Genomic DNA, 22,687 nt, shown 5'->3' on the forward strand with positions numbered 1-22,687 from the left:
CTCCGGAAATCCACCGCGGCAAGAGGCGGTAGCGGAGTTGACGGTGGCACGGCAGCGGTCGACTTGCCGCCGTCCTCACAGCCAGGTAAGTCGACCTAAAATACGCCACTTCAGCTACACTATTCACGTAGCTGAAGTTGCGTATCTTAGGTCGACCCCCCGCTGTAGTGTATCCCTAGCCTGAGACAAGGCTGCATTGTCCTCTTATGACTGCCCCCCTTTTGTGCTTCCTTCCCCTCCCCTCCCCCTCTGTTTTGTGGCTGTATCATGCATGGGATCAGATGGCCAGCTCTCCAGAGCAGGGACCCTGTGCAGTTTCTCTAGTCTTCTTCATAGCAATCCCTAGGGCAGTGTTTCCCAAACTTGGGACGCCGCTTGTGTAGGGAAAGCCCCTGGCGGGCTGGGACGGTTTGTTTACCTGCCGCATCCGCAGGTCTGGCCGATCGCAGCTCCCACTGCCCGCAATTCGCTGCTCCAGGCCAATGGGAGCAGCTGGAAGCAGCGTGGGCCGAGGGATGTACTGGCCGCTGCTTCCAGCAGCTCCCATTGGCCTGGAGCAGCGAACTGCAGGCAGTGGGAGCCACGATTGACCGGACCTGAGGACGTGGCAACAAACCGGCCCGGCCCGCCAGGGGCTTTCCCTACACAAGTTTGGGAAACACTGCCCTAGGGAATAGATATACTCACAATGAACCTGTCTACCCACTAGATGGCAGCCTTCCCCAAGACAGATTATGCTCTAGTCTAGAAGCCATAGCAAGCAAGCAAGCAAGATCTATTTTTCTATGGCTAGCACCTGCAGCTCCCACTGATTTGAGAGGTAACGGGGAAGCTTAGGACCTTTGAAAACTGGGCCATGGTTTTATTTCCAACCATGGCTTCTGCCCTCTCTCCCTGGTCATGGCAGCTAGCATGCGTAGCCTTCATGAGCAATGCACGGGCATGATTTCACACGCGTCCCAGCTCGCGGTTTGCTCCTCATTCTACTTTAACATTTATTATCAGGTGACTGGGAGACTCTGGTTGGCTGGTGACTATTTCGGGCCGTGGCCGATGACAGATGGGAACATCATAGCAACTCGCCACCAAATTCTGAGATAGACGTCAGATAACTTGACTTATTTCTCCAGTAAAACTCAAGTGCCAAAGATGCCAGGTTTGCAATAATAAGCTATACTACAATATAACGTAGTGGATGGAAAAGGCTGCGGGTGCAGCAGCACTCCCTGGCCAAAGTCAGAAAATGCCAGTTAAAGGAGGCCCACACAACTTTCACTCTGCTCCGATGTTAGTAAGTATTAATTCTCCTAAAATCCCTACTTACTAGAAGTGGGCGGGAAATGGTTTTCCCATCCCAAGAGAATGTTGGGGATTTCAAACTTTTTTCCTGTCCTGATTTGGGATTAAATGTCAAAATCTCAAAAATTTTCACAAGCTATCCGGTAAATAAATTTGTTATCGGGTTAATCAAAATGTTTCATTTTGAAAATTTCAAAATGTTTCATTTTTTATTTTTAATTCCCCCGCCCCCTGCTTTTTAACCATCCATTAACTAAATTTTTTAAACAAAAAGTTGTTTCCAGTAGAAAAAACTAAACTTTTTTGGTTTGAAAATGTTGAAACGGGGCATTTTGACAAATTCTGAACACATTTCCCCCCCCCACCAGTGTTTTTTGGAATTGGGAGATTTGTTGAAACTGACCCTTTCCCACCAACAGTTTTGGTCTTGATGAATTGCCATTTTCTAATGGAAAACGTTTTGTTGGAGAATTCCCAACTAGCTCTATTAATTACTTCATCACATACTAGTTCTCCAATAATATATCCAACCACTTTTCCCTGCGGTTTAAATACCCTTGTTGGGCCCTGCGGAGTCTCTTTTATTCCTTGCACATTTTACAAGGCTTTAGCAAAAATTCCATGATACCATCTTGTATCTGAAAAATAGACTGTGACCATGTCATTACCGTGTATTGTAATGTCTATGCATAAGAAGGTAGAATTAAGGTTGTACGTGCAATCTTAACTTGGGCATTTTCTGAATTTCGAATTCTTAACTGTGCAACCCTAATGGTTTATTAAAATAAGTTTTTTAAAATGGAATTTCCTAGGTTTTACAAATTTTTTTAAAGAAGAGAAAAATCCATTGTCTGGCTCAGTCTGCCCAGGCTCCATGTGTTCAAACCTTTAGGCAGTGTGAGTTACATGTTAATAAAGAGCGTCTACTGGACACCTCTTCTTGCAGTCAGGATTATGTAACACCCCTGAGAAGTTGCTGACATGGGGACGTGACATTAGGAATGTTTGTCATGAAATTCAGTGTCTTTCAGTGCAGTGTAAGATGCAAGATGAAATTCAATAGAAGACAAGTGCAACGTACTACACTTAGGAAGGAAAAATCAAATGCACAACTACAAAATGAGGACTAACTGGCTAGGTAGTCGTGCTGCTGAAAAGGATCTGGGGTTACAGTGGATTAAACTGAATATGAGTCAACAATGTGTTGCAGTTGCAAAGAAGGCTACTATTATTCTGGGGCGTATTAACAGGATTGTCATACGTAAGACACGGGAGGTCATTGTCCTGCTCTGCTCAATACTGGTGAGGCCACAGCTGGAGTGCTGGGTTCAGTTCTGGGCACCGCACTTCAGGAAAAAATGTGGACAAATTGGAGAGGGTCCAGAGGAGAGCAACCAAAATGATCAAAGATTTAGAAAACTTGACCTGTGAGGACAGGTTAAAAAACCTGGGCATGTTTAGTCTTGAGAAAAGAAGGCTGAGGAAGGACAGAGCTGGGGACCACACCCATGTCTCCTGATTCCCAGCCCGGTGCTTAAGCCACCGTTCCATTTATCTCGGACCCCACCAAGAGTCTCTTGTCACCCATTTCTCCCTCTCCAGCCGGTGGCTGGCATCCATCTGATTCTGTGCCTTCAGAGGGGCTAACACAGGGGATGGAGCAGAGCCCTCCCACCTCCTGCCGGCCACACCCTGCTCACCTGTAATTGGTGCTTTTGATAGGGGCCCAGGTGTAGGTCCTGATGACTTCATCGATGTATCGCTGGAATTGCAAAGGGGACAAGCCACGGTCAGGGCTCAGAAGGAGACACTGAAATGGCAGCCCGGGTGCTACAGCCCACGGACAGGACAGTGCAAGGAGTCACACTTCAGGCTCTGAGTGCAACAGGCCTCATGAGCACCAGGACTGTTACATTGTCTCACTTTCCCATTGCGTTCCATCTTTATCCCCAAGAATATAAGAATTTCCCTCCCCATCTTCGCATGGGCCCTGCCAAGTCCTTACCTCATCCAGGGATTTGATCAGGGTCTTGATGACTCTCTGCCCTTCGCTGCCATCGATCATACTTCTCCGGATCTAGGGAACAGGCAGGAAGGGAACTGAGCCCTGACACACACCGTGGCTCTGCGCCCCGAGAGGCTGAGCCCTGGGCAGTCTGCTGGCCATGTGGGCTCTCTGCGATCCTGTCCGTGCCCAGCGCTCCAGACACACGGGGGGAGGTGGGAAACGGGGAGGGGGCGAATGTGGCCAGCCAAGAGCCCAACGGATCACCAGAAGGGAGAACAGGGCACCGTGCCGGCCCCAGGGATGTTGAGATCAAAGGAGAGGGTTGACAACCTCTCTGATGGCACTGTGACCAGGTGGGATGGGAGCAGAGGATGTTTATGGAGCGAGGGCTGGGTACAAGCATGTTCACGCGCGCCAGCCCCCAGAACTCCTGTCAGGACTGCTTTCCCTGCGGGAGTCAGGATCGATGCAAGTGGGCTGGCGCTCAAATCCCCAAACCCCACCACCCCTGCCTACACTAAGGACCAAATGGGGCAAGATGTCTGCCCTCCCTTCCCATCCTTAGGCTGTTCCCTGCAGGGCAGGGCAGGGTAGGGCAGAAGCAGCATGGAGGAAGCCTGCTGCCCGGGCTGTGCTTGTCCTGTGCACAGAATGCAGCAGGTTCCAGGGCCCCTTTGCCAGCAGGGCCCCCTAGCTGCTGTTTTTAACTCAGCCTTTGCCTAACTCTCTAGTCTTGGTCGAGGGGTGGAGGGAGAGCCCAGCTCACCTCCTCCTTGTTCTCATCCTCCAGCTCAGCATCCAGAAAGTCCAGGGTCACGGGCTCTCGGAAATTGATGATCTGAAAGGAGGAAGAGGCTGGTGAGAATCAAGGGTTCATGGTCAGCAGAGCCGGGCCCAAGCAGCTTGGAGCCAAGTCAACTTCCCCTCATCGAAACCGCCCGACAGCCTGGGCTCAGCCGCTCAGCGCACTAGTAAAGCACTTGATTGGTCAGCCAACGCCCTGAGGCATTGTGGGTGCTGGAAGACATGGCAACAGCTTGGAAGAGTGAGACCCAACAGGCTGTACTAGCAGAGCTGTCTAGCTGTTTGCCTTCCCTGGCACCCCTCACCCCATCTGCTCACTGGGGATCCCAAAGTGCTCTGCAGACACTGATGAATTAACACTCTCCAGTGTCCTGGAGCGGGGGAGGGTTATGATCCAACTTTTACGTAAGGGGAAACTGAGGAACAGAGTTGTTGGGCTTTTTTCTACAGCCTTGTACTCCTGTCAGCCCCACAGAGCCAGCACAACTCCAGGAGACGGTGCTCTAGGCTATGGTGTGCCGACGAACTCAGGCTGCACAGGTAGAGGCTGGAGGCAGTGAGGGGTGAGTCCAGAGGCAGTGGGGGTCGCACAGCGGTTGCGGAGGATAGATTTGCCTACAGAACCCTTATTCCTGGCGATGCATAAGTCCAGACTGACTCTCAGCTCCCTGGGGGCGCGTGCTGGGCCGGCAGATGATATAAAGCATCCCTTTGTCTGCCAACAGGGCACATTAGATACAAGGATCCCGGGGAGACCAGAAGCCACCAGTGCTGTTTGTCCAGTCGCTTTTCCAAGAGAACTACTCGCCCTTTAACCCTCAGTGGGCTGATCCTGAGGCAGTATGGGCAGGTCCCCACTGCCCAGCCCTGCACCCTGGCACGTTGTGTTTAGCCCCGGTTCTGGTGGCTGCCCAGTCACTTTCCAACCAGCACTGAGCTCTTCTCAGGTTTCCCTGGTTTTCTTTGCCAATCAGCCCTGGGGCTCTCTGGGCAGAGCTTGCACCCCAGGCACAGAGCCACCTGTAGGTGATTGAATGAAACTGATGAACAGTGACCTGGAGGGGTCAGGGCACTGAGACCCTGACTGCCCCAGCATCCAACCTAGTGAGTGCTCTGGAGCTGGGGGATGTCCAAGGAGGCATGACATGGCTGCTCCTGGAATAGGAGACTGTTTTCAATCAGATCGGCAGGTCTGCAAGGCTTCCTACCCTGGTGATCCCAAGTCAGTTCTCACAGCACGCTCTGGGCACAGAAAGGAGCTTACTGTAGGAGCCCCTCACCCACAGGGATGCTGGACTATTTCTGCTGCCACGAAAATAGTTTAGTTGTTAGGGGCTGAGCGGGGACTGGGGTGTGTGTGTTTATAACTCAGGTATGTCTACATGGGCCACAATCACATACCATCAGCGGGGGAGAGTCCAGGGCCAAGGTGTGGCCCATGAGGGGACAGCCATTGTAGGGACTGAATGCTGGGTGGGACAGATTTTCCCACTCATCAGGAGCTTATCCAGGGATCTATGTGGCTGCTGCAGTGCACAGGACTCCCTCACCCCAGCAAGGGGGCTGGCTCCTGGCCCGGATCTCTGTGGGGTGGAGTGATAAAGCTGGGCTGGAGCCTGCGGGTCTGACTGGGCACTCGGGGGGCAGTCTGGGAGCTCTAGAAGAGCCGCATGCTGGCATGCGGAGGGGTGAGGAATCCGTGAATGGGGGGTGCTCCCTGCCCAGTTACTAGAGGGCTGGGCTTGAGCCTGGGTGGGGGCTTTTCCCATACCGCCTCCCAGGGAAGCCTCTTGTCAAAAGGCTGTTTTGAGCCGTGGGGTCTGCGTCCCCACTTGCCAACCTTCCAGAGTGGCAGGCTGAGGTACTGCTGCAGTGCTAGTCACCCCAGCCTACAGGCAGGATGGGCACACACACGAACCCACCTACCCCCCACCTCCCAATCGCAGTACGGGGAGTGCTGGGCCATTCTCTGCCCCCGGTGCAGCTATCCACCCAGCAGGTGTGCTGGGCTGACGGGGCCGGGAGCGAGCGCAGGCACCATAGTTCTCTGCGTGCATGCGGGCAAAGGGGGCTACACAGCAGAAAGGAAACATCTGGGACAGAGCCCCACACTCCTGTGTTCTCAGCAGCCCTGACACCCAGATCCCATTCAGAACAAAGGGGTGTTCACACCTGGGGGGATTGGGCCGTCCTGTCTAGAGACAGAGGCTGCAGAGTCCAGATCTGATCCTCCCCAGAGTTTGGTGCCGTTTCGATCTGGTGTTCAGGCCTGTCTCTAAGAATGGGGGAATGTCACAGCTTGCCAGGCCCAAGCTGAAGGTCCTGCTCAGACTGATGTGCCCTCCCTGGCCTCTCTCACTGTGCTGGGCCATGGCAGGTAAACATAACACACACCTGGGAAGCCATGGGGAGAGGAATGGGCCAAGTGCGCTTTCAACCCCATCGAGTGGAAGGGGATGGAGGCGAGCGAATAAATCCCACCGTGTCCCTGTCCGTCTCTGCCACTTATCCACCGCCCATTAATAACGCTGATGAGCCCCGTGGGACATCTGTGCCAATGAAACATATTTCACCCTGATTGCTGCCATTTCTCAGTGACTAATTCCCAGCTCGCCTCTGAATGATGAATCTCTCCGATTAGCTCTGAAGCAGGGAGCCGATTTCCCCCGCCCTGCACTGACGGACGTGGCAGCCCCACAAGATAAATGATCCCACTTGCTGCTTCATGTCCCCAGGAAGGCATATTTCATAAAGGGCTGGGCTAATCCCGCCGCGTCCTGTCTGGAGGGGAGCAGGGGCCCATACATCATGGCCCAGAGAGGGAGCGATTAATGCCCATGGAGCAACAAGGCTTCCTACTCAGCTGTGAGCACTAGAGAGGGTTTTGGGGGCATAGGAGTGAGGGGTAATTAGCTGGGGATTGAATCCACCCAGACCCAGCTGGAGCCCATGTGCCTGGGATTGGGTGCCCTGCTCGGCGTGGCACAAGCACACGGGTACACCCGCTTGCAGACGCTCAAACACATACAAGCATGTCCATGCACAGCACAAGATTGCAATGCAGCAGCCTTCGCCCTGAGGCGGGGGATCAGAAGGGCGCCCTCTGCAAGTCACAGGAAGCCGATGCCACCTCTCCTGCCAGTCAGTGCAATATAATAGCCACAGTGGGCAGGATCAAACTCCTGGGTCCTACTCCTGGCTCCCTCCAACACTGACCTGCCATCACCATGAGCAAGTCGCTTCCCTGCTCTGTGACTAAGTTTCCCCTCTCTGTGCTGGGGGATAAGGATCCTGATCTGCCTGCCAAGGGGTGGGGTGGGGTGGGGTGGGGGGCTCATAAAGTTGTTCTGTGGCACACGGTGCAGACAGAGCTGGCATCTCAGCAGTGAAGGGGGGCAGGGAGGTCTGTCTGAGTCTGTCTCTTCCTGGCAGAGGGGGCTGTGGCCTAGTAAAATCCAAGAGATCCCGGAGAGGCTCCTTCCGTGAGAAGCCAGGGTTTGCTGTCTGGCTGAGCCTGAATTTCATGTGGTCCCGCAGACGTGCTTTTCTGGGGGAGTCAATCGTGTGTGTGAATCCCTCTGATCACACCGTTATTCAGAATCTCTGCTTTTCCTGGTCAGCTGGGTGGGCACTGAGGCTGGCGGAGTGCGATTAGTGGGACTGGGATGTTTGTCCCAGCTGTGACTGGCTCCAGGGGCTTTCCATGGGGGTATCCCTGGCTATGCTCCAGCTGTGCATGTGGAGGGGGGGGCAGAGATGTTCCATGCATTCTTTCCCAGCCTCCTCGCCCACATACCCTGGGCTGTGCCTACCTCTCTAACTGAAAGCAGTGACCAGAACCTCAGCTGGCATAAATCTGTGTCGATCCAGTGACTTCACTACAGCTATGCCAAATCCAGGGTGTTCAAGTCTCTGTCATTCCCCCCTGCCATGGCACGGAGGCGCTCTCTCTCTCTCAGGGCTGGACTAGACCAAACTACATCAGCACTGGCCTGCTCCTTCAAAGCCCTAACTGCGGGGAGAGCCCGGCTCACCCGGCACCCTTCTCCAGCAGTTGTATCACCAGGAATGGAACAGGTGACGTCAGCTTTTCACAGAGACAGGTCAGGCTCACAACCCTCCATTTTAACAAATTGGAAAACTGAGGCACAGAGCCCTGACGCCAGCTGCCCAAGGCTGTGCAGCACCAGGAAAAGCCCGGAGCTTTGCTCTTCTTCCTCGAGGGAGCAGCATCCTTCGATATGTATGGAATGGCCACGACTACTGCCGTCCTACCCCCCACTGTCTGCTGACACTTGGCTCCGGAGCTGTGAGTCAGACCCTCTGCGAATCACAGACTGCACAGGGTCAGGGCAGACTGTAGTGGGTGCGGCAGGACAAAGGACCTGGGACTGTGAGGGCTCCAGGCTCCCCTGCATTGGGACCCCGGAGAGTAGATGTGTTCCAGGCCCAGCTAGTGATGGCGGGGGTCAAAGCTAGGGAGCAAGGCCCCTGCCCTTACCTGGGGTTGCAGGTTTGGATGCAGCAGGACGTATCCATTGAGATCGATGGCGAAGATGTAGCCGTTAGCCCCTAGCTGTGGGAGGCGAAGAGAAGAGACTGTGGGTTAGGGCTCTGATAGAGAAGCAGCTTGGAGCTTGCCAAAGGGAGGCCTGGAGCTCGGTGTCTGCCCAGCACAATCGAAGCCTCGGTGTGCGGGGCCCACCTCAGCTGATCCCAATTCAGAGGCCCCTGCGTCTTTCAGGGCCCACCCCACACTCCCCTGCCTCCTCCAGGGTCCAGAGAAGCCTGGTTCTGAGTCTCATCCTCCCAGGGATGGAACCCATCACCTCTCCTTGATGGACAAGGAAATGCAGCCCAGATTCTCACTCTGCAGAGGGCTGGAGTCTATTCTGGGGGGCCCAGAACCCCAAACGAGACCCTCCCGCCCTGGGCTGAGGGAACCTTCTCTTTCCCTGGCACTAGGCTTTGTCCGCTGAGACGTCTCTGCCTGCAGAGTCGCAGTGAAATGCCAGGTTGAATCGAAGTGCCTCAGCAACCACGCACGGAGCGGTCCGATACCCCCTTCCTCTGCCATCTCCAACATCTCGCCGAGCCGACGATCCCATTTGTCTGAGCCCTCCCCGCCTAAATGTTTGATACGCTCCTTGCCCAGGGGCTCCTTGCTGCCCGGCTCGCTAGAAAAACCCTGCCCCGGCAGTGGTGACGGGATCCCTGGATCCCAGCGGACGATGGTTATTCAGAGATTGAATTGTACCGTCCCACACACACACAGAGGAGCGACAGGGTGAAGTGTTCTCAATCCAGCCAGGCAGGAGATCTGACAGAGCAGGGACATGCCTCTAGTTCTGACCCTCAAAAACCAGGCTGCTGCTTCCCGGCCAGGCAGTAGGGTCTGTGTAACCCAGCTGTGCTCTTTCCCAGCAGGGTGTGGCATGTGGGGTCAGATCCTCTGCTGGATGAAGTCACATCCCTGCAGCTCCTCTAGCGTACACCAGCTGGAGAGGTGGCCGGCACCCTTTAGTGGGGTACCTACTTCCTAGCAACAGAGGCTGTCCAAGACTGTATCCTGTAGTGTCTCTCCTGCAGGGGTCGCTACAGGGTATGGTGCAGTGAGATTTGGTGCAGGGAAGCGATGCAGAAAGGACTGAGGGAGACTGGTGCTGCTCGGCACCCACCCAGCTCATTCTATGCCTCGCGTTCCCCTCCCCTCATGGCCAAGGGCAGAGCAAAGAAGCCCCTGTTTCCCCTCCCACCCGCCATGGCCCCAGGGATAGCCTGCAAGGTGGCGTGCGAGGGACCCCTCTGAGTGGGGCCGGCTTCCCCACGCACGTTGTAGCGCGGCGTCAGCTTCTTGATGTCATTGAGAGCCACATCGATTCCCATCACGCCCAGGATGAGCTGGTTCTGCAAGAAGCAGACAAAGCGGCATCAGCCCCAGGATCGAGGGCAGAGCTGTGGGCATCCCGTGGGGGCAGGAGCACGGGTGCCATTCTACTCCCTTAGTGGGTGCAAAACACACACATACAAACACACACGCTTGGATTTGGAGGGCCTGCTGCAGGTCAATGCAGAAACTTCACACCGGCAGCCCACTCAGCTTCCACAGAAGTGCTCTGAGCAGCTGCCCTTCCTTCCCTGAGCCCAGACGCAAAGACTCATCACCCAGCAGTCCCGTCTGCACTGGGACTGGAGACGGTGCTAGCTCCTTAGGAAAACCACACAGCACAGCTTCAAATCTCAGTGCCAAGGAGAGAGCCATGGGAGAGGCTGGTTCTCATGGGCCCGTTCCCCCTACAGCTTTCTGCTTAACTCCTCCATGTACATCTGGGGCATCTCTGATACCAGGGCTCTGTCAAGGGAGCAGTGAATGACTAATACAAAAGTTATTATCCACTCACCCTGGAGATGTGGCTTGTTTCTCTCTTTCTCACAGCTTTCCATCTCTAGGCATCTTCATCCCAAACTACTTTACAGACTCAACATATTATGCACTCCCCCCTCCACCCCAATACTGAAATGCAGCCAGCTCTGGGGTGGAATTTAGTAACTATTATATAGTGTAATGGATCTGCAAAGCAGGGGACTACAGTTCTCACCAGCCCTCTTCCCCTGGCCGGGTAAGGGAAAGATCCTGAATGAGGAAGTGCCCAGGGCTTTGTTTGGGAGTGGGGGCCGTATGGCAGCAGGGAGCTGCAGAGACGCCCCAGAACTATGGCCAAAGCTGCAGGTGGAACAGGCTGTGACTGCCGGACGTCACAGCTGGGTGCAGCTCTGGGTGGGATTTATGGGGGGAGCAGCAGCGGCTGGGCAGGGAGTCAGTGCAAAGGGGCCCCAGTGAGAGAGACTAACTGAGTCTGGCTTGGAAACCCACAAATGCTTATTTGCTTGAACAGAAACTGGACTGGAGAGAGCACCCCAGGCATCAGGACTGCCCCAGGGACCCAAACAGGAAGGCTATGGCTCATCAGGGCTAGCACCTACAAGGCCTAGCTGCTGTGCTTGCCTCCAAGATGCGGTACACTGGGCACACTACTGGCACCCTTGGGCTTGGGGTACGGAGTAACCCCAATAAGTACAAAGGCAATGCAGCAACACTACAAGCAGGAAGAGAAGATGACCACAGTTCAACATTAGGGGGGCTTGTGAAGCAGGCCTAATGTACTCACTGAAATGAAGACAGAACAGCTCAACTCCTCAAAGACACTTAGGCGTCAAATTCCCCTCAGGAGTTAGGCACCTAAATGTACCTTGGAGGATCCAGGACAATAACCCCAGCCTTATGGAAAATGCCACAGCGTCTTAACCGAGAGACCAGCAAACAGTGACGCTCTCTGGGACTTGGAGCCACCAAACTAACCATAAAGCCAGGACAGGACGCACAGGGAAAAATCACAGCAATGGGACTATCCTATGAATGTGAGTTCAGTGCCAGGGGACAACTGCCTAGAGGGAGGGGCTTAGTAAGGAGACCATTAGAAGAAGCCAGAATTGGGTTGTAAGCCTGCCTACTAACCACAGAGCTGCCCTGGGTAAAGTTAAGACAGGTCACTTAATTAAGAGCAAAGTGCTCAGGTTTTCAAGGGTTGTCTTAGCATTTAGCATCTAGCTCTTTAGCATTGGTTCTGTGCATTCCCCCTGCCCAAGCTCTCACCAGAACAGTAACGGAGTTTTGCAAGCCCTGACTGCTGCTCTCTGCACTGTTCTCTCCTTATTACCTGTGAGACCTGAACGGAAAACTATAACCTCCTCAGGCAACGATCACAGCTATAAAAAGCAACTTGACCTGAGGGTGGATTTTCTCCCCCAGGTCCTAATTGTTCCCCAAATGACCATGGGTGTGGGGGGTTGGTGGGTGATGGTCTCAGCCATTTTGCTACACGAGGACCTGCTTGACAAAGGCGAAGACTTGATTCGATCTATCGAAGGCATTTACTGATGTAGTGTCTCAGCATCTCGCCATCTTCAATGCAGTTCTCCTCACAAGATCCTGCGCGGCAGGGCTGTTATCCCCACTGTACAGCTGGGAAACCGAGGCACAGAAAGGCTAAGGGACATGCCCAAGGTCACACAGGCAGTCTGTGGCAGAGCAGGGACTTAACCCAGGTTTTCCAAGTCCTAGGCTAGTGCCCTGACCGCCGGACCATGCTTCCTCCATTGCATGTCAGGATTAGAGATGACTCTGGGTCCCACAATCCAGCCCCAGGCCTCTGTTTCAGCTCCGTATGGAGATGGGTCTGAGCCAAAAAGTCTGGCTCCAGATCCAAACTTCCCCCAGCTCTGGGGATGTGAGCAGAACCACGGTTTTAATCTGCTCCATTCTTGGGAAAGGAGCCAGCTGTCAAGGTCTGGATCCAGATCTGAAGTTTCTAATAGTTTGGCTCCAGATTTTGGAGCAGGGCCTACCTCTGCGCAGGACACGCCCACTCCCTTCTCCACCCTCACACATCCTGCCCTGCTGCTGCTCCCCTTGAAGAGACACCAATGCCCACAGCTGCCATCTAGCTTGATGTGGGACAGGACAGGCTGCTTCAGCAGGCAATAGACCAGCTCCCCGTCCTTGTTGCTCACCCAGTTGGGAAACAGATCACTGGCTGCTTCGAAACACAAAATGCAGCGGCAGTGCCACTGCTTCAGTGATCAATCCAGAGCAGTACAAAGAGGGGAGCGTGACACTGTGGGAGAGGAGGCTGAGCCAGTGCGGAGCAGTGAGTTGAGGGGGGTGGTGGAATTAGGGCATCATTGCTGGGGGTCTGGTTAGCAAGGGCTACGTGTCGCATTTGCTCGTTGCTTTGTGTTTCACCTGCCTGCCCCTGGGAGCTGCCCAGAATTCACCCCCACCACCTCCCTTGTCAGGCAGCACCCGACTCCCCTTCAGCTGGCGGTCTGCTCTTTGTTATACTGGAGCAAATCGGTGGGCACCTGGGGCTTTCCTCGCATCCCTGTGGTCTAGGCCACGACCGCTTGAGAGCGCACAGCAGCAGAGGCAGGCCCAGGCTCTGGCTCTGCTAGTCCACGGGGTGGGTGCAGGTGGGAGGGGATGATGCTAGAGCTGCCGGCCTAGAGATGCCAGCCACCTGAGTACAAGAGTTGTGCCGCCAGCCCCAGTGGGAGTGGTGGATCCCTGTTAGGGGAGAGGCGGGGGGTGTGCTCCAGCTCTGCTCTCCCTTCCCACCCTTCCTTCACCACCGCTGTGGCTGAGCCCCTCCTAGCGGTGCTCCTGCCCTAGCCAGCGCCTACCGTTGGCTACATCCAGTGACACAGCGTCCCTGGAAAGGGTCGTGAGCATCTTCCAAATGAGCGTGGGCTGCTGGCCCAGCAACGGATCCCTATGCAGCACCCCAGGATCTCGTCACATGCCGCAGCTGGAACTCCAGCCTTTGCTTTGGTTCCCGGCACAAACAGCCACCACGGCACACGTGGCTCCCTCAACCCCCTGCGGGTTGGCACAAGCTGGGTCTAGCTGCACTACTTTTGTACTTTAATATTGTATCAGGAAACTATAATAGGTGGCAAGAAAGCCCAGTGGGAAAGGGGCCGGGGGAAGAGCTCCATTCGGCATATGGAGCCATAAATTGGTTCACTAACCCCCACCACTGCTTTCCTCACCTGCCCTGTCTCCCTGATCTGCAAACAGGCTCCACCGAGTAACAGGAGCCACTGCTCCATCTCTCTACACCCCACCCTCCCCCTTGCCCCAGCAGCCCCCCTCAGGACATCCGTGGCTGCTGGGGTGAATGCAGCATCTCAGCTGACCCAGCCCTGCCCTTTTGGGTGGGTTGATCCAGCTCATGTTATCAGCATCCTCATGGCTCTGGTTCCATTCCCAGGGAATTACAATGAAAATTAAACCAGCCCCAACCTCCCTGGTCACATGGTGCTGGCTCCGCCTCCTTGGCACCAGCTGCCAGCTTGCATGCAAAGAAGCTACAAACACATGAAGTTCTTTTCTGCTCCATGCCTCTCCCCCGGGATGTGATTGCAAGGGGAGGGCAGGGGTCCCGAGGCACCTCCCTGCAAGGTAGCAGCCTGTGCAGCCCTCTGATACAGTCTGGGCATGTAGTGGCACGTTGGGTATGGATGCAGGCAGCCGGATGGAAAGCTCCCTGGAGCTCTGGTCAAACTCTAGCGTTAGCAACCAGCAGGGCCTAGTGACTGCAGAGGACCGGCTAACCCAGCACCACTCTACAGCCACAAGCAAAAATCATCCTTTATTTAACCCAGCAGGCAGGGAAAGGCCAAATAACCAGAATTTAGACCCAGATCCACAAAGGTATTTAGGCTCCTAACTTCCACTGATTTCCTGACATCCAGGCTGCACCGATACCCTCCAGCTTTGGGGGGGGGGGTGACCCCACGGCTCAGCTGTGCTTCTTCTAGAGCTTCGCCATCACCAGAAACATCTGAGCGATATCCCCTCGCCCCTCCCTGCCTCTCGTATACGCATGTCCTTGCGCCGACACACACTGAGCAGTGGGGAGATCGTGGAATTGGAGGCATCCCATCTCCCATGATGATGCTATCCACTGACACAGACGCTTTGGTCCCAGGATCACAAAGTGTTTTACCAACGGTAATTAGTGGAGCCTTTTGCACTTGCCCCTTTCACGGAAGGGATAAAAAGGGACCCAGCTCTAGACACAGCCCCTGCTGGGGTGGAAAGCAGCAGCTGTTCAGCAGTGCTATACAACAGTTCATGGTGGGAAGGGAAGAATATCGTATCCAGTGGGAGCTGGTAAAACAGGGAGGCAGGCTAGGAATTTGGCCAAAGACCAGGGCAAACAGCTCTTCCATTTCACAAAGCAGCAAGGCATTTTTAAATCTCAAGACCTTGATTTTCCATCTCATGCAAAGGGGGGGGGGATCTTTGCAAGCAGGTTCAAGGCTGGGACAGGGAGACCACCACCATCACTAAGGCTAAGATTATGCCACGAATCTCGCAGAAGTCACAGAATCCATGACTTCCAGCGACCTTTGTGACATTGGGGGCCCCGCAGCTGACCAGCTGCTGCCGGCAGCAGGGGACCTCACAACAGCCCAGCCTCTGCGGGCGACAGGGGACCCTCTGGTGGGACCCCCCGCAACTTACTGGCCACTGCCGTTGGTGGCAACCCCTGAGCTGCCCAGCCGCTGCCACTGGCAGGGGTCCCCCCACAGCTCCCAGCCACCGGTGGCAGAGGGACCCTAGAGCTGATTAGTGGCTGCTGGCAGGGGTCCCCACGCAGCTCCCAGCCACCGCGGGTGGTGGGGGACCCCTCCCAGCCACTGGGCAATGGGGTCCCTGCAGCTCCCAGCTGCTGCGGGGGGTGGGGGTAAGGATGCTGGACCCTTCTCTCTCCCCATTTTGTCAGGGATGTTTTTAGTAAAAGTCAGTGATAGGTCACGGCTGCCATGATTTTTTGTTTATTGCCCATGACCTGTCACTGACTTTTACTAAAAATATCCATGACAAAATCGTAGCCTTACTCTTCACCACCTCCTGCAGCACCGAGTGTTGTTATGTGACGTCTCCCATCCCAATATTGACCCACCCCAAGTCTGCTTAGCTTGGGAGAAAGGCTGAGCTTGCAGCAAAAGGTAGCACGCCTGAGAGAATCCATGCATAGATCGTCCCTCCCTGCCCAGCCAATGACTCCAGCAATTGTCTGCAGCACGAGAAGATGGGCAGGGAACAGAAAACAGCCAGAGCAAACGAGGTACCAAGTCCAACACGTGTCCATCTCTCCCGCTAGTTTTCTGGCCAGATTCATTTGTGATCGTGTTCTGAGCTGTCCTCTTCCTCTTTAAAACCCAGCAGGGACTCGCCCCAGCTGGCCCCAAACGCCCCAATCTCCCGCTCCTCTTGTCCCTATGCTCTCCGCCTCTCTCCATGCCATCTCTCACCCACGGGCACAAGGGCCACGGCCTCTGCAGCTGCTGCTGGCTGAGCCAGCCTCCCTATATCTCTCCACTTTCTAGTCTCATTGGAAGATGAACCCTTCCTCCTCTCCCACTGGCTCCTGGTCCCCCCGTCCCTGTTTGGGATGCAGTTTGAATTGACACACACTATGCACAGTAACGCTGGGTTGTGTTTTGTCTCTCTCCCCACCACACATACACACACGCACGACTCAATTCTCCACTCCCACTGGATTGGCCCCAGTGTGACCCCACTGACACCCCTGCAGTTTCTCTTAGTTTACAGGGGTGCATGAGCCCCTGGAGCGGGAGAGAGGACGGTAACATTTCATACCTTCCTGTTGCTGCTGCCATCCTCCGTGAGGTTAAACACTGGCAGGGTGCCGGTCACCATCAAGCCCAGGCCCTGGACAGAGAAAGGAAAGGCAACCAGTCAAGCAAGATCTCGGACACGTGTGCTCTGGTCTGACAGTTCCTTCACAGGCTCCGCGCCACTGCTGGCCTGGGCCCATTGCATGGCTGGGGAAATCTGGGTGTTTATCCCAGGCTGGGACAGATGCCACAGAACAGAGCTGGTGAGCTGCAGTACTGAGCCCTGGGGTCCGCTGTGCTGATGTGGATCTGCTACCTGAGTCTGGCTTGACACACCTCCCACCGTGAAGTTCTGAAGGGGGGTCGCCATGTGGTTTCCTTTTGGCACCAGCAGAGCGACTGTAAATCTACCCTGACAGTTCTGCGTCCTGTGGGGGTAAATTCCCAGGACTGTTCACATGTCGCAGGGCTACCAGGTCCCTGCCAGGGGCTAGCAGCTCCCAGCTCTCTGACTGAGGAGCCTAAAGCATTATCATAACCCCTGCTTATTGGAAACCAAAGCTAAACGTCCATGGAGCAGCACTGAGCAAGCAGCGGTTCCAGCAGCTGGGGGAGGGAAAGGACAGGTGGGTGCGATGGGGAAAGGGCTCGCTTCTGTCTTGCTTACCAGAGCATCCTGATAGACATTGGTCCATTGAACCTGTTTTGCTTTGTTCCCTGCCAGGACCATGGGTCTCCCCAGCACGTCCAGGTACTCCTGCAGACACAAGGAGAGAGGCCAGCTGTGAGACAGAGACAGGCACCCCCTCCCCACCCCCCGTCAGAGATGGGCACACACAGTCCCAGCCCTGCTGGGAGCAGTGAGAGGAGAAACGCTGGCTCATATGCAGGGTATGTGACAGAGCCCAGTCCAGGGGGATCCCTCCACTCCACCTTTGCTCCCCCACATCCCTGGCTACTCCTAGCACTAGCAGAGACGTGGGCCTTCCTGCTTTCAGTTTCTTAGCCCTGGTCCCATCCTCAGTGGGCTGTGGGCTCCGCTCCGTTGCTGCCAGCCCGGCCTCTCAGCTGCCCCTCAATCCCACAGTGCCTGATTCCATTCTGGCTCTCCTGTTGGAAATGGCTGACATCAGCCAGAGGGACTCTTAGCCGGGGGCTCCACGCAATCCCATAGCATGCAACGGTGCCTGCCTGGCTGATCTGGGTGAGGCTAGGTCTTTGTCTCGCCTGGGGCTGGGCAGGATGAGAACAGCCACACCAGTACTTCCCCTTTAAAGGCAGGTATAGCAACCCTGCAACATGGTCGTCTGCCTCCCAAGCTCTCTCTTGCTGCCAGGGGTGGCTCCTGCAGTACCCTGCCTCAGTTTCCCCATCACTCAGTAACTCCATAGAGATTTGTGTCCAGTAACAACGCCCCTCCTTGGGGGCTGGTTTACTGCCATAAAATAAACTCAAACATAAAGTCTCCTCTGCCCCACTCTCCCACAGGGCCTAGCCCCCCTCCTTCCAAGACCTGTTTGCCTTTTTAGAGTCCCAAGCTGGGCACAGCCCCTGTCCTGGGAGCCTCCTTCCTCCCTGCCGCATCTGCAGGTATCTGCCAACCTCCTGCAACGCCTTCTCGCTCCAGGCCTCCCCAAGGCCGGATCAGGTCACTGGACCCACTAGCCACAAGTCAAGGCTAATTCCCCACTCTGGCACTTCAAGTGCAGAAGGTGGAAGCCCGTAAGGATTCTAAAAATTAATACTTGCCACTCCAGGCTTGTATTAAACTCCCAAGGTTACAGCTTTTCTCTGACCTTGGCTTGGTAAATGCTGCCGCCACCCTAGTGAAAACTGCCTCTTGCAAATCCTGGAAAAACTCACTTGGGAAGTTTTCCCTGAGGCCCCTCGGTTTTTCCACCCCTCCCTTGGGGAAGCCGAGAAAGAAAACAAACAAAAGGGAAACCCAGCTGTTGCCACCAGCTAATTGAAAAACATATGCACAGACTTTTTAAGACACAAAACCAATCAGGTTTTTAAAAAAGGTAAATTTTATTAAAAAAAGAAAGGAAACACATCTAGAAAATCAGCTATTGCTAAATGTTATAGAGCAACTGAAAAGGGGTTAAAAACTAGGAATGGCTCCCTGGGGTCCAGCTTAACATTACAAAAGAAAACAAAAATACCTGAGCTTAGCATAGAGGAAATCCACATGCCAAAATAAAGAAATAAACCTGATCGCGTCTATCTAAACATTCCCTGTCCCAGTGAATCCTTAAAAGTATGGAAGATAATTTTTCACACCTAGTTCAAACTTTACACAGCATTCCTGCTGCCCCTGTCTCTTCAGACAAAAGAGAACAACCAGAGACAAAGGGAAAGTTTTTTCCCATTTTTTAAAAATTCTAGCCTTCCCATTGGCTCTTTTGGTCAGGTGCCCACTCCCTTTCCTTTACCTGGGGACTTTGTTAACCATTTATAGGTAAAGCAAGCAGAGAACAGCCACCAAGAGGGACTTTATAGCTAACTGGCTGGCTGGGTGTCCATAAAAGAGAGCTCCCCCCCCCCCCCTTCATTGACACACCACATGACTGTTATTCTCTCCACCTGGGAAGGAGAGTTAATCTTGGGGCCCATCTCCCCTCAGAGGCCCTGTGACAGACCCAAACACTAGGTGCTCCATAAGGGCTTTCCCACCCAAGGTTACGCTCATCAGTGAAGCCTTGCGATTACTCCCACCATATAGATGGGGAAAGAGAGAGAGGCGACGACATGCCCAAGGCACACAGAGTCAAGGGCAGAGCCAGGAATGGGACCTCGGAGTCCTGCTGTTTTGCTCTAACCACTAGATGACACTGCCTTCAAGTGATGCCGCTGAGCTGAAGGCCAAGAAATCCCCTTGGAGCTGGACTGCGCACGTGGGGGCGGACGGGGGAGGGACTGGCACTGGACAATTCTTTCTCTCTCTCCTCTACTGCCACCATGACACCCGCCTTTCTCTGGGCATGTACAGGCTCTGTGTCATTGCAGGGTCCTTCCTTCTGCCCCCTGCCGGCAGAGAACCTCCCCCACCAACGCATCCCCCCACCAGTGCAATGCCGGACACTGACAGCAGCATTGACAAGCATTCAGCATTGACTCAGGCACACAGGTTAAGGCCAGTTTTGGGGCCCAACTTGAGACTCCTTAAAGGGGCAGGATTTCCAGTCGACGGGTGCTCCCCACTCTCTGACACCCATGCCCCTTTGAGGAGTCTCAAGTTGAGCCCCCCAAATCACTAGCCCCAGTGTGGCCTAGTGGATAGAGCACTGGGTTGGCATTTAGGAGACCTGGGTGCTGTTCCTAGCTCTGCCGTGCTGGGTGACCTTGGGCAACTCACAGCCTCACTCTGTGCCTCAGTTTCCCCATCTGTAAAATGAGGATCATGGCACTGCCCTCCCTTTGTAAAGCACTTTGAAATGTGCTAATGGAAAGAGTGATGTAGCAGTGCCCATCTCCCCTCTCACTCACTCACCCTTTACTACCCCCGTGGCAGCACTCCTGCTCTATACCGCTGGGACACAGAGCACAACCAGGCCCGAGGTGGCTCCCATGGGGAAGTAGCTTTTCGTCCTACAGGCTCGGGAAGGATTTAAGCAGCTGAGCCCCACCAGCACTGCAGACCACAGCAGAAGGAGGGTGGTGAGGGGAGCACCAGGAGTGATGCGAACCACACCCAATCCTTTCTAAATCCTTTCTAAACCAGCATCTCCCTGGGTGCCAGAGTAGGGGGAAGGACTGGGGACAGACTGGAGGCTCAGTGCTTTCGGCCACCTGCCCAAGTGCATTAGGGGGCAGCGCTTGCCAATCAGCCCTCCCTTCTCCCCAAATCGATTAACCCCCTCCCACCACCCCGCATGGAGGTTGCCATGGAGAGAGCAGCAGGCTGCAGCCTGGGCCCTGAGGGGGCTGTATTCTTTCTGGATGACAAGAGAGAGAAGCAAGGAGAAGGCATGGAGCAGGAAGGAGCCATGCAGCCAGAAAGAGAAAGCATAGCTCCTAGGAGAACACCAGGGATGGTATTAAAGCTGTATCCACACTCACCGTTTACCCCCGTGGGAGAACCATCTATCTAAGCTGCTTACATGGCCCCCGTCGTATCTGGGTGCCTGACACTCTTTCATGTATTTTTATCCCAGTCCTATTCAGCAGGGCAGGGCTGGTATCTCCAACCTGGGGCTCAGTGTTGCATGGGACAGAGCAAGGAACCGAACCCTGGTCTCCTGCCAGCGCTCTGACCACTGGGCTATCCTTTCTCTCCACTCAGCTGCAGCACCGGGTCATTGAGCCCTGCTCTGAGCAGGCCTGAGCCCTCACAGGACAGCAATGGCACAGTTGTCCGGCTGCAACCTTGCGGAGTTGTTTAAAATTAAAGCATTGGAGGTGAATGCTGAAAGAAACCGACCTCCGGGCCCTTACCGCTGTGGGTACACCCCACTCTCCATGAGCATGCGGATCCGCACCCGTGACAACCAGCTGGAAACAAGAGCACTAAGGGCACATCTTCCCTGCAGCCACGGGGCCTGGCTGCAGCTCATGTAGATGTACCAAGCGAGCTGGGGTGCTGAAGCCTGAGTGATTCCACAAGGTTCCAGGCGGGCTCGTGCAGCCCGCGATGGCGCCTGCGTTGCCACGGTTTCAGTGCTCCGGAACCCAAGCAAAGCAAGATTCAGGCTAGCTCAGGTCCGTCAATATGAGCGGCAATCCCAGCCTGTGCTTGCAGTGTAGATACACAGCGAGAAAGGTTCTCAGCTCTGCCGCAGATACCCTGTAAGACGCTTCACCCTGTGCCTTTCCCCACTGGCACAGCCATGGGAAACTGAGAGGAGAGATCTGTCTGGACAGGCGGCCGTGAGTACCCTGCGGAAATGGGATTGAAGGGTGGAGACGATCGCTGGCTGGCGAAGGAGGTGGCGGGAGGAAGTGGAGGCAAAGAATGGAGAAGAGGGAAGCAAGTGCTGTCAGCCACACAGAAAGAATTCAAAGCAAATGGCAAATTCCAGCGCAAAGCGCGGCCACGCAAGAGATGCCCCCTCCGCTGTGGTGCCCAGGCCGTACTGGGCCTTGGATCAGGCCCACAAACCGCCGGCTGGCAGAGAGTCTCCGCTGGCCAGCTGCTCTGGGTGCACCATGCACTGGGTCACACTCCTGGAGGGCTGGCGGGGCTGGGAGGGATATTCCCATGTTCCAGTCTGAGTCAGAAACGTTCACTGTAGGCCAAACGCTCTGAGGAGTGCTGGGGGGCTGTGCCAGAGAACGGGAGGGTCCCAGGCAGCACCGAGGGCTCAGGGGTCTCTCTCTGCCCCCTCAGGCTGCCTCCCTTTTGTGTTTGTTGGCACACCTTCACACAGCGACTCTGCATCACGGGATGCGTCCTCGCCCTGGGAGGCAGCATTAAGAAGTGGCATTACATCACCACGGGCCCCTGATGCGATGCGGCACCGTGGAAGCGTACGGTTCAATAGCCAGCTCTACTGCAGGCCTTGGGCCCATCACACCCTCTCCTTACTACGCACCCAGCCACATCTGGGACTCCCTCATTTTCCTCAAGGCCAGGCTGGGGGATATGGGACAAACCACCAAACCCTTCTGTGAGCGGCACTACAGGTAAGAGGTAGGGACAAGGAACCACTTCTTCCAGAACATCCACTCCTTGCCTCCCACCCTGCTCACACTGCCCTATGGGCCCCCTAAGAAAACCTACAGCTGCACCACGTATGGGGGGCCCTCTGGCAAACTGCAGGGCTGCAAGATGCAGCCCCATCCCCAATCCTGAGTGACCACTGGGTCAAGAACATGGCAGTGACCCCATCAGAGCCCAGTGGGAACGTCAGCAGGGGAAATAAATGTGATGGGTAAGCCCAGCCGTTCACCATATGCAGGGACCCAGCATGGCGAGGTGCTGGCCAAGACCTTCCAAGTGATTGTGGAGGAGTCTCTGCTGTGTGGTAGGCTGAATGCCTCTGGATGGCCAGGAGCACCATGGGTCGGCCGGGATGGGGCTGAGAATGGCTCAGGCACCACCTCAGCAATTCTCCAAACGGTGCTGTCAGAGCCCTGAGAAATGTCTTTGCCGCGTGAACGCCAGTTGCATATGATGTTCATGTTACGCTGCAGCCCTGGGTGGAGAGCAGGAACTGAACCAACGACCTCTGGATCTTAAAAGCAGGAGCCTCAATGGCTGGAGCTCAAAGATCCGACCCAGACCCGTGTTGGGCTCAGCAGCCTCTCTCTGGCTCAGCCACCACTGTAGTGGGTGCAGTTCCACCCAGGGCCGGCTCCAGGCACCAGGCACCCAAGCACATGCTTGGGGCGGCACCTGGTAAGGGGTGGCGGGGGGAGCGCGGC

At 55.1% G+C, this 22,687-nt stretch overlaps 1 protein-coding gene across 1 annotated transcript in view; it reads right to left on the minus strand.

Annotated features, from left to right (window-relative positions):
- The window catches only part of CACNA2D2 (calcium voltage-gated channel auxiliary subunit alpha2delta 2), a 585,144-nt gene that overhangs the window by 43,849 nt on the left and 518,608 nt on the right, over positions 1 to 22,687 (minus strand). The window contains exons 15-21 of the mRNA XM_026657031.2: positions 16,989 to 17,078; positions 16,344 to 16,415; positions 9,944 to 10,018; positions 8,613 to 8,687; positions 4,074 to 4,145; positions 3,305 to 3,376; positions 3,000 to 3,061 (exon numbers count right to left, since the gene is read on the minus strand). Coding sequence (XP_026512816.1) covers positions 3,000 to 3,061; positions 3,305 to 3,376; positions 4,074 to 4,145; positions 8,613 to 8,687; positions 9,944 to 10,018; positions 16,344 to 16,415; positions 16,989 to 17,078 — 518 coding nt within the window. The remainder of the gene's footprint in view (positions 1 to 2,999; positions 3,062 to 3,304; positions 3,377 to 4,073; positions 4,146 to 8,612; positions 8,688 to 9,943; positions 10,019 to 16,343; positions 16,416 to 16,988; positions 17,079 to 22,687) is intronic.

Source organism: Terrapene carolina, unplaced genomic scaffold, assembly GCF_002925995.2.
Source record: "Terrapene carolina triunguis isolate 2854851 unplaced genomic scaffold, T_m_triunguis-2.0 Scaffold235, whole genome shotgun sequence".
NCBI classification, from domain to species: Eukaryota; Metazoa; Chordata; order Testudines; family Emydidae; genus Terrapene; species Terrapene triunguis.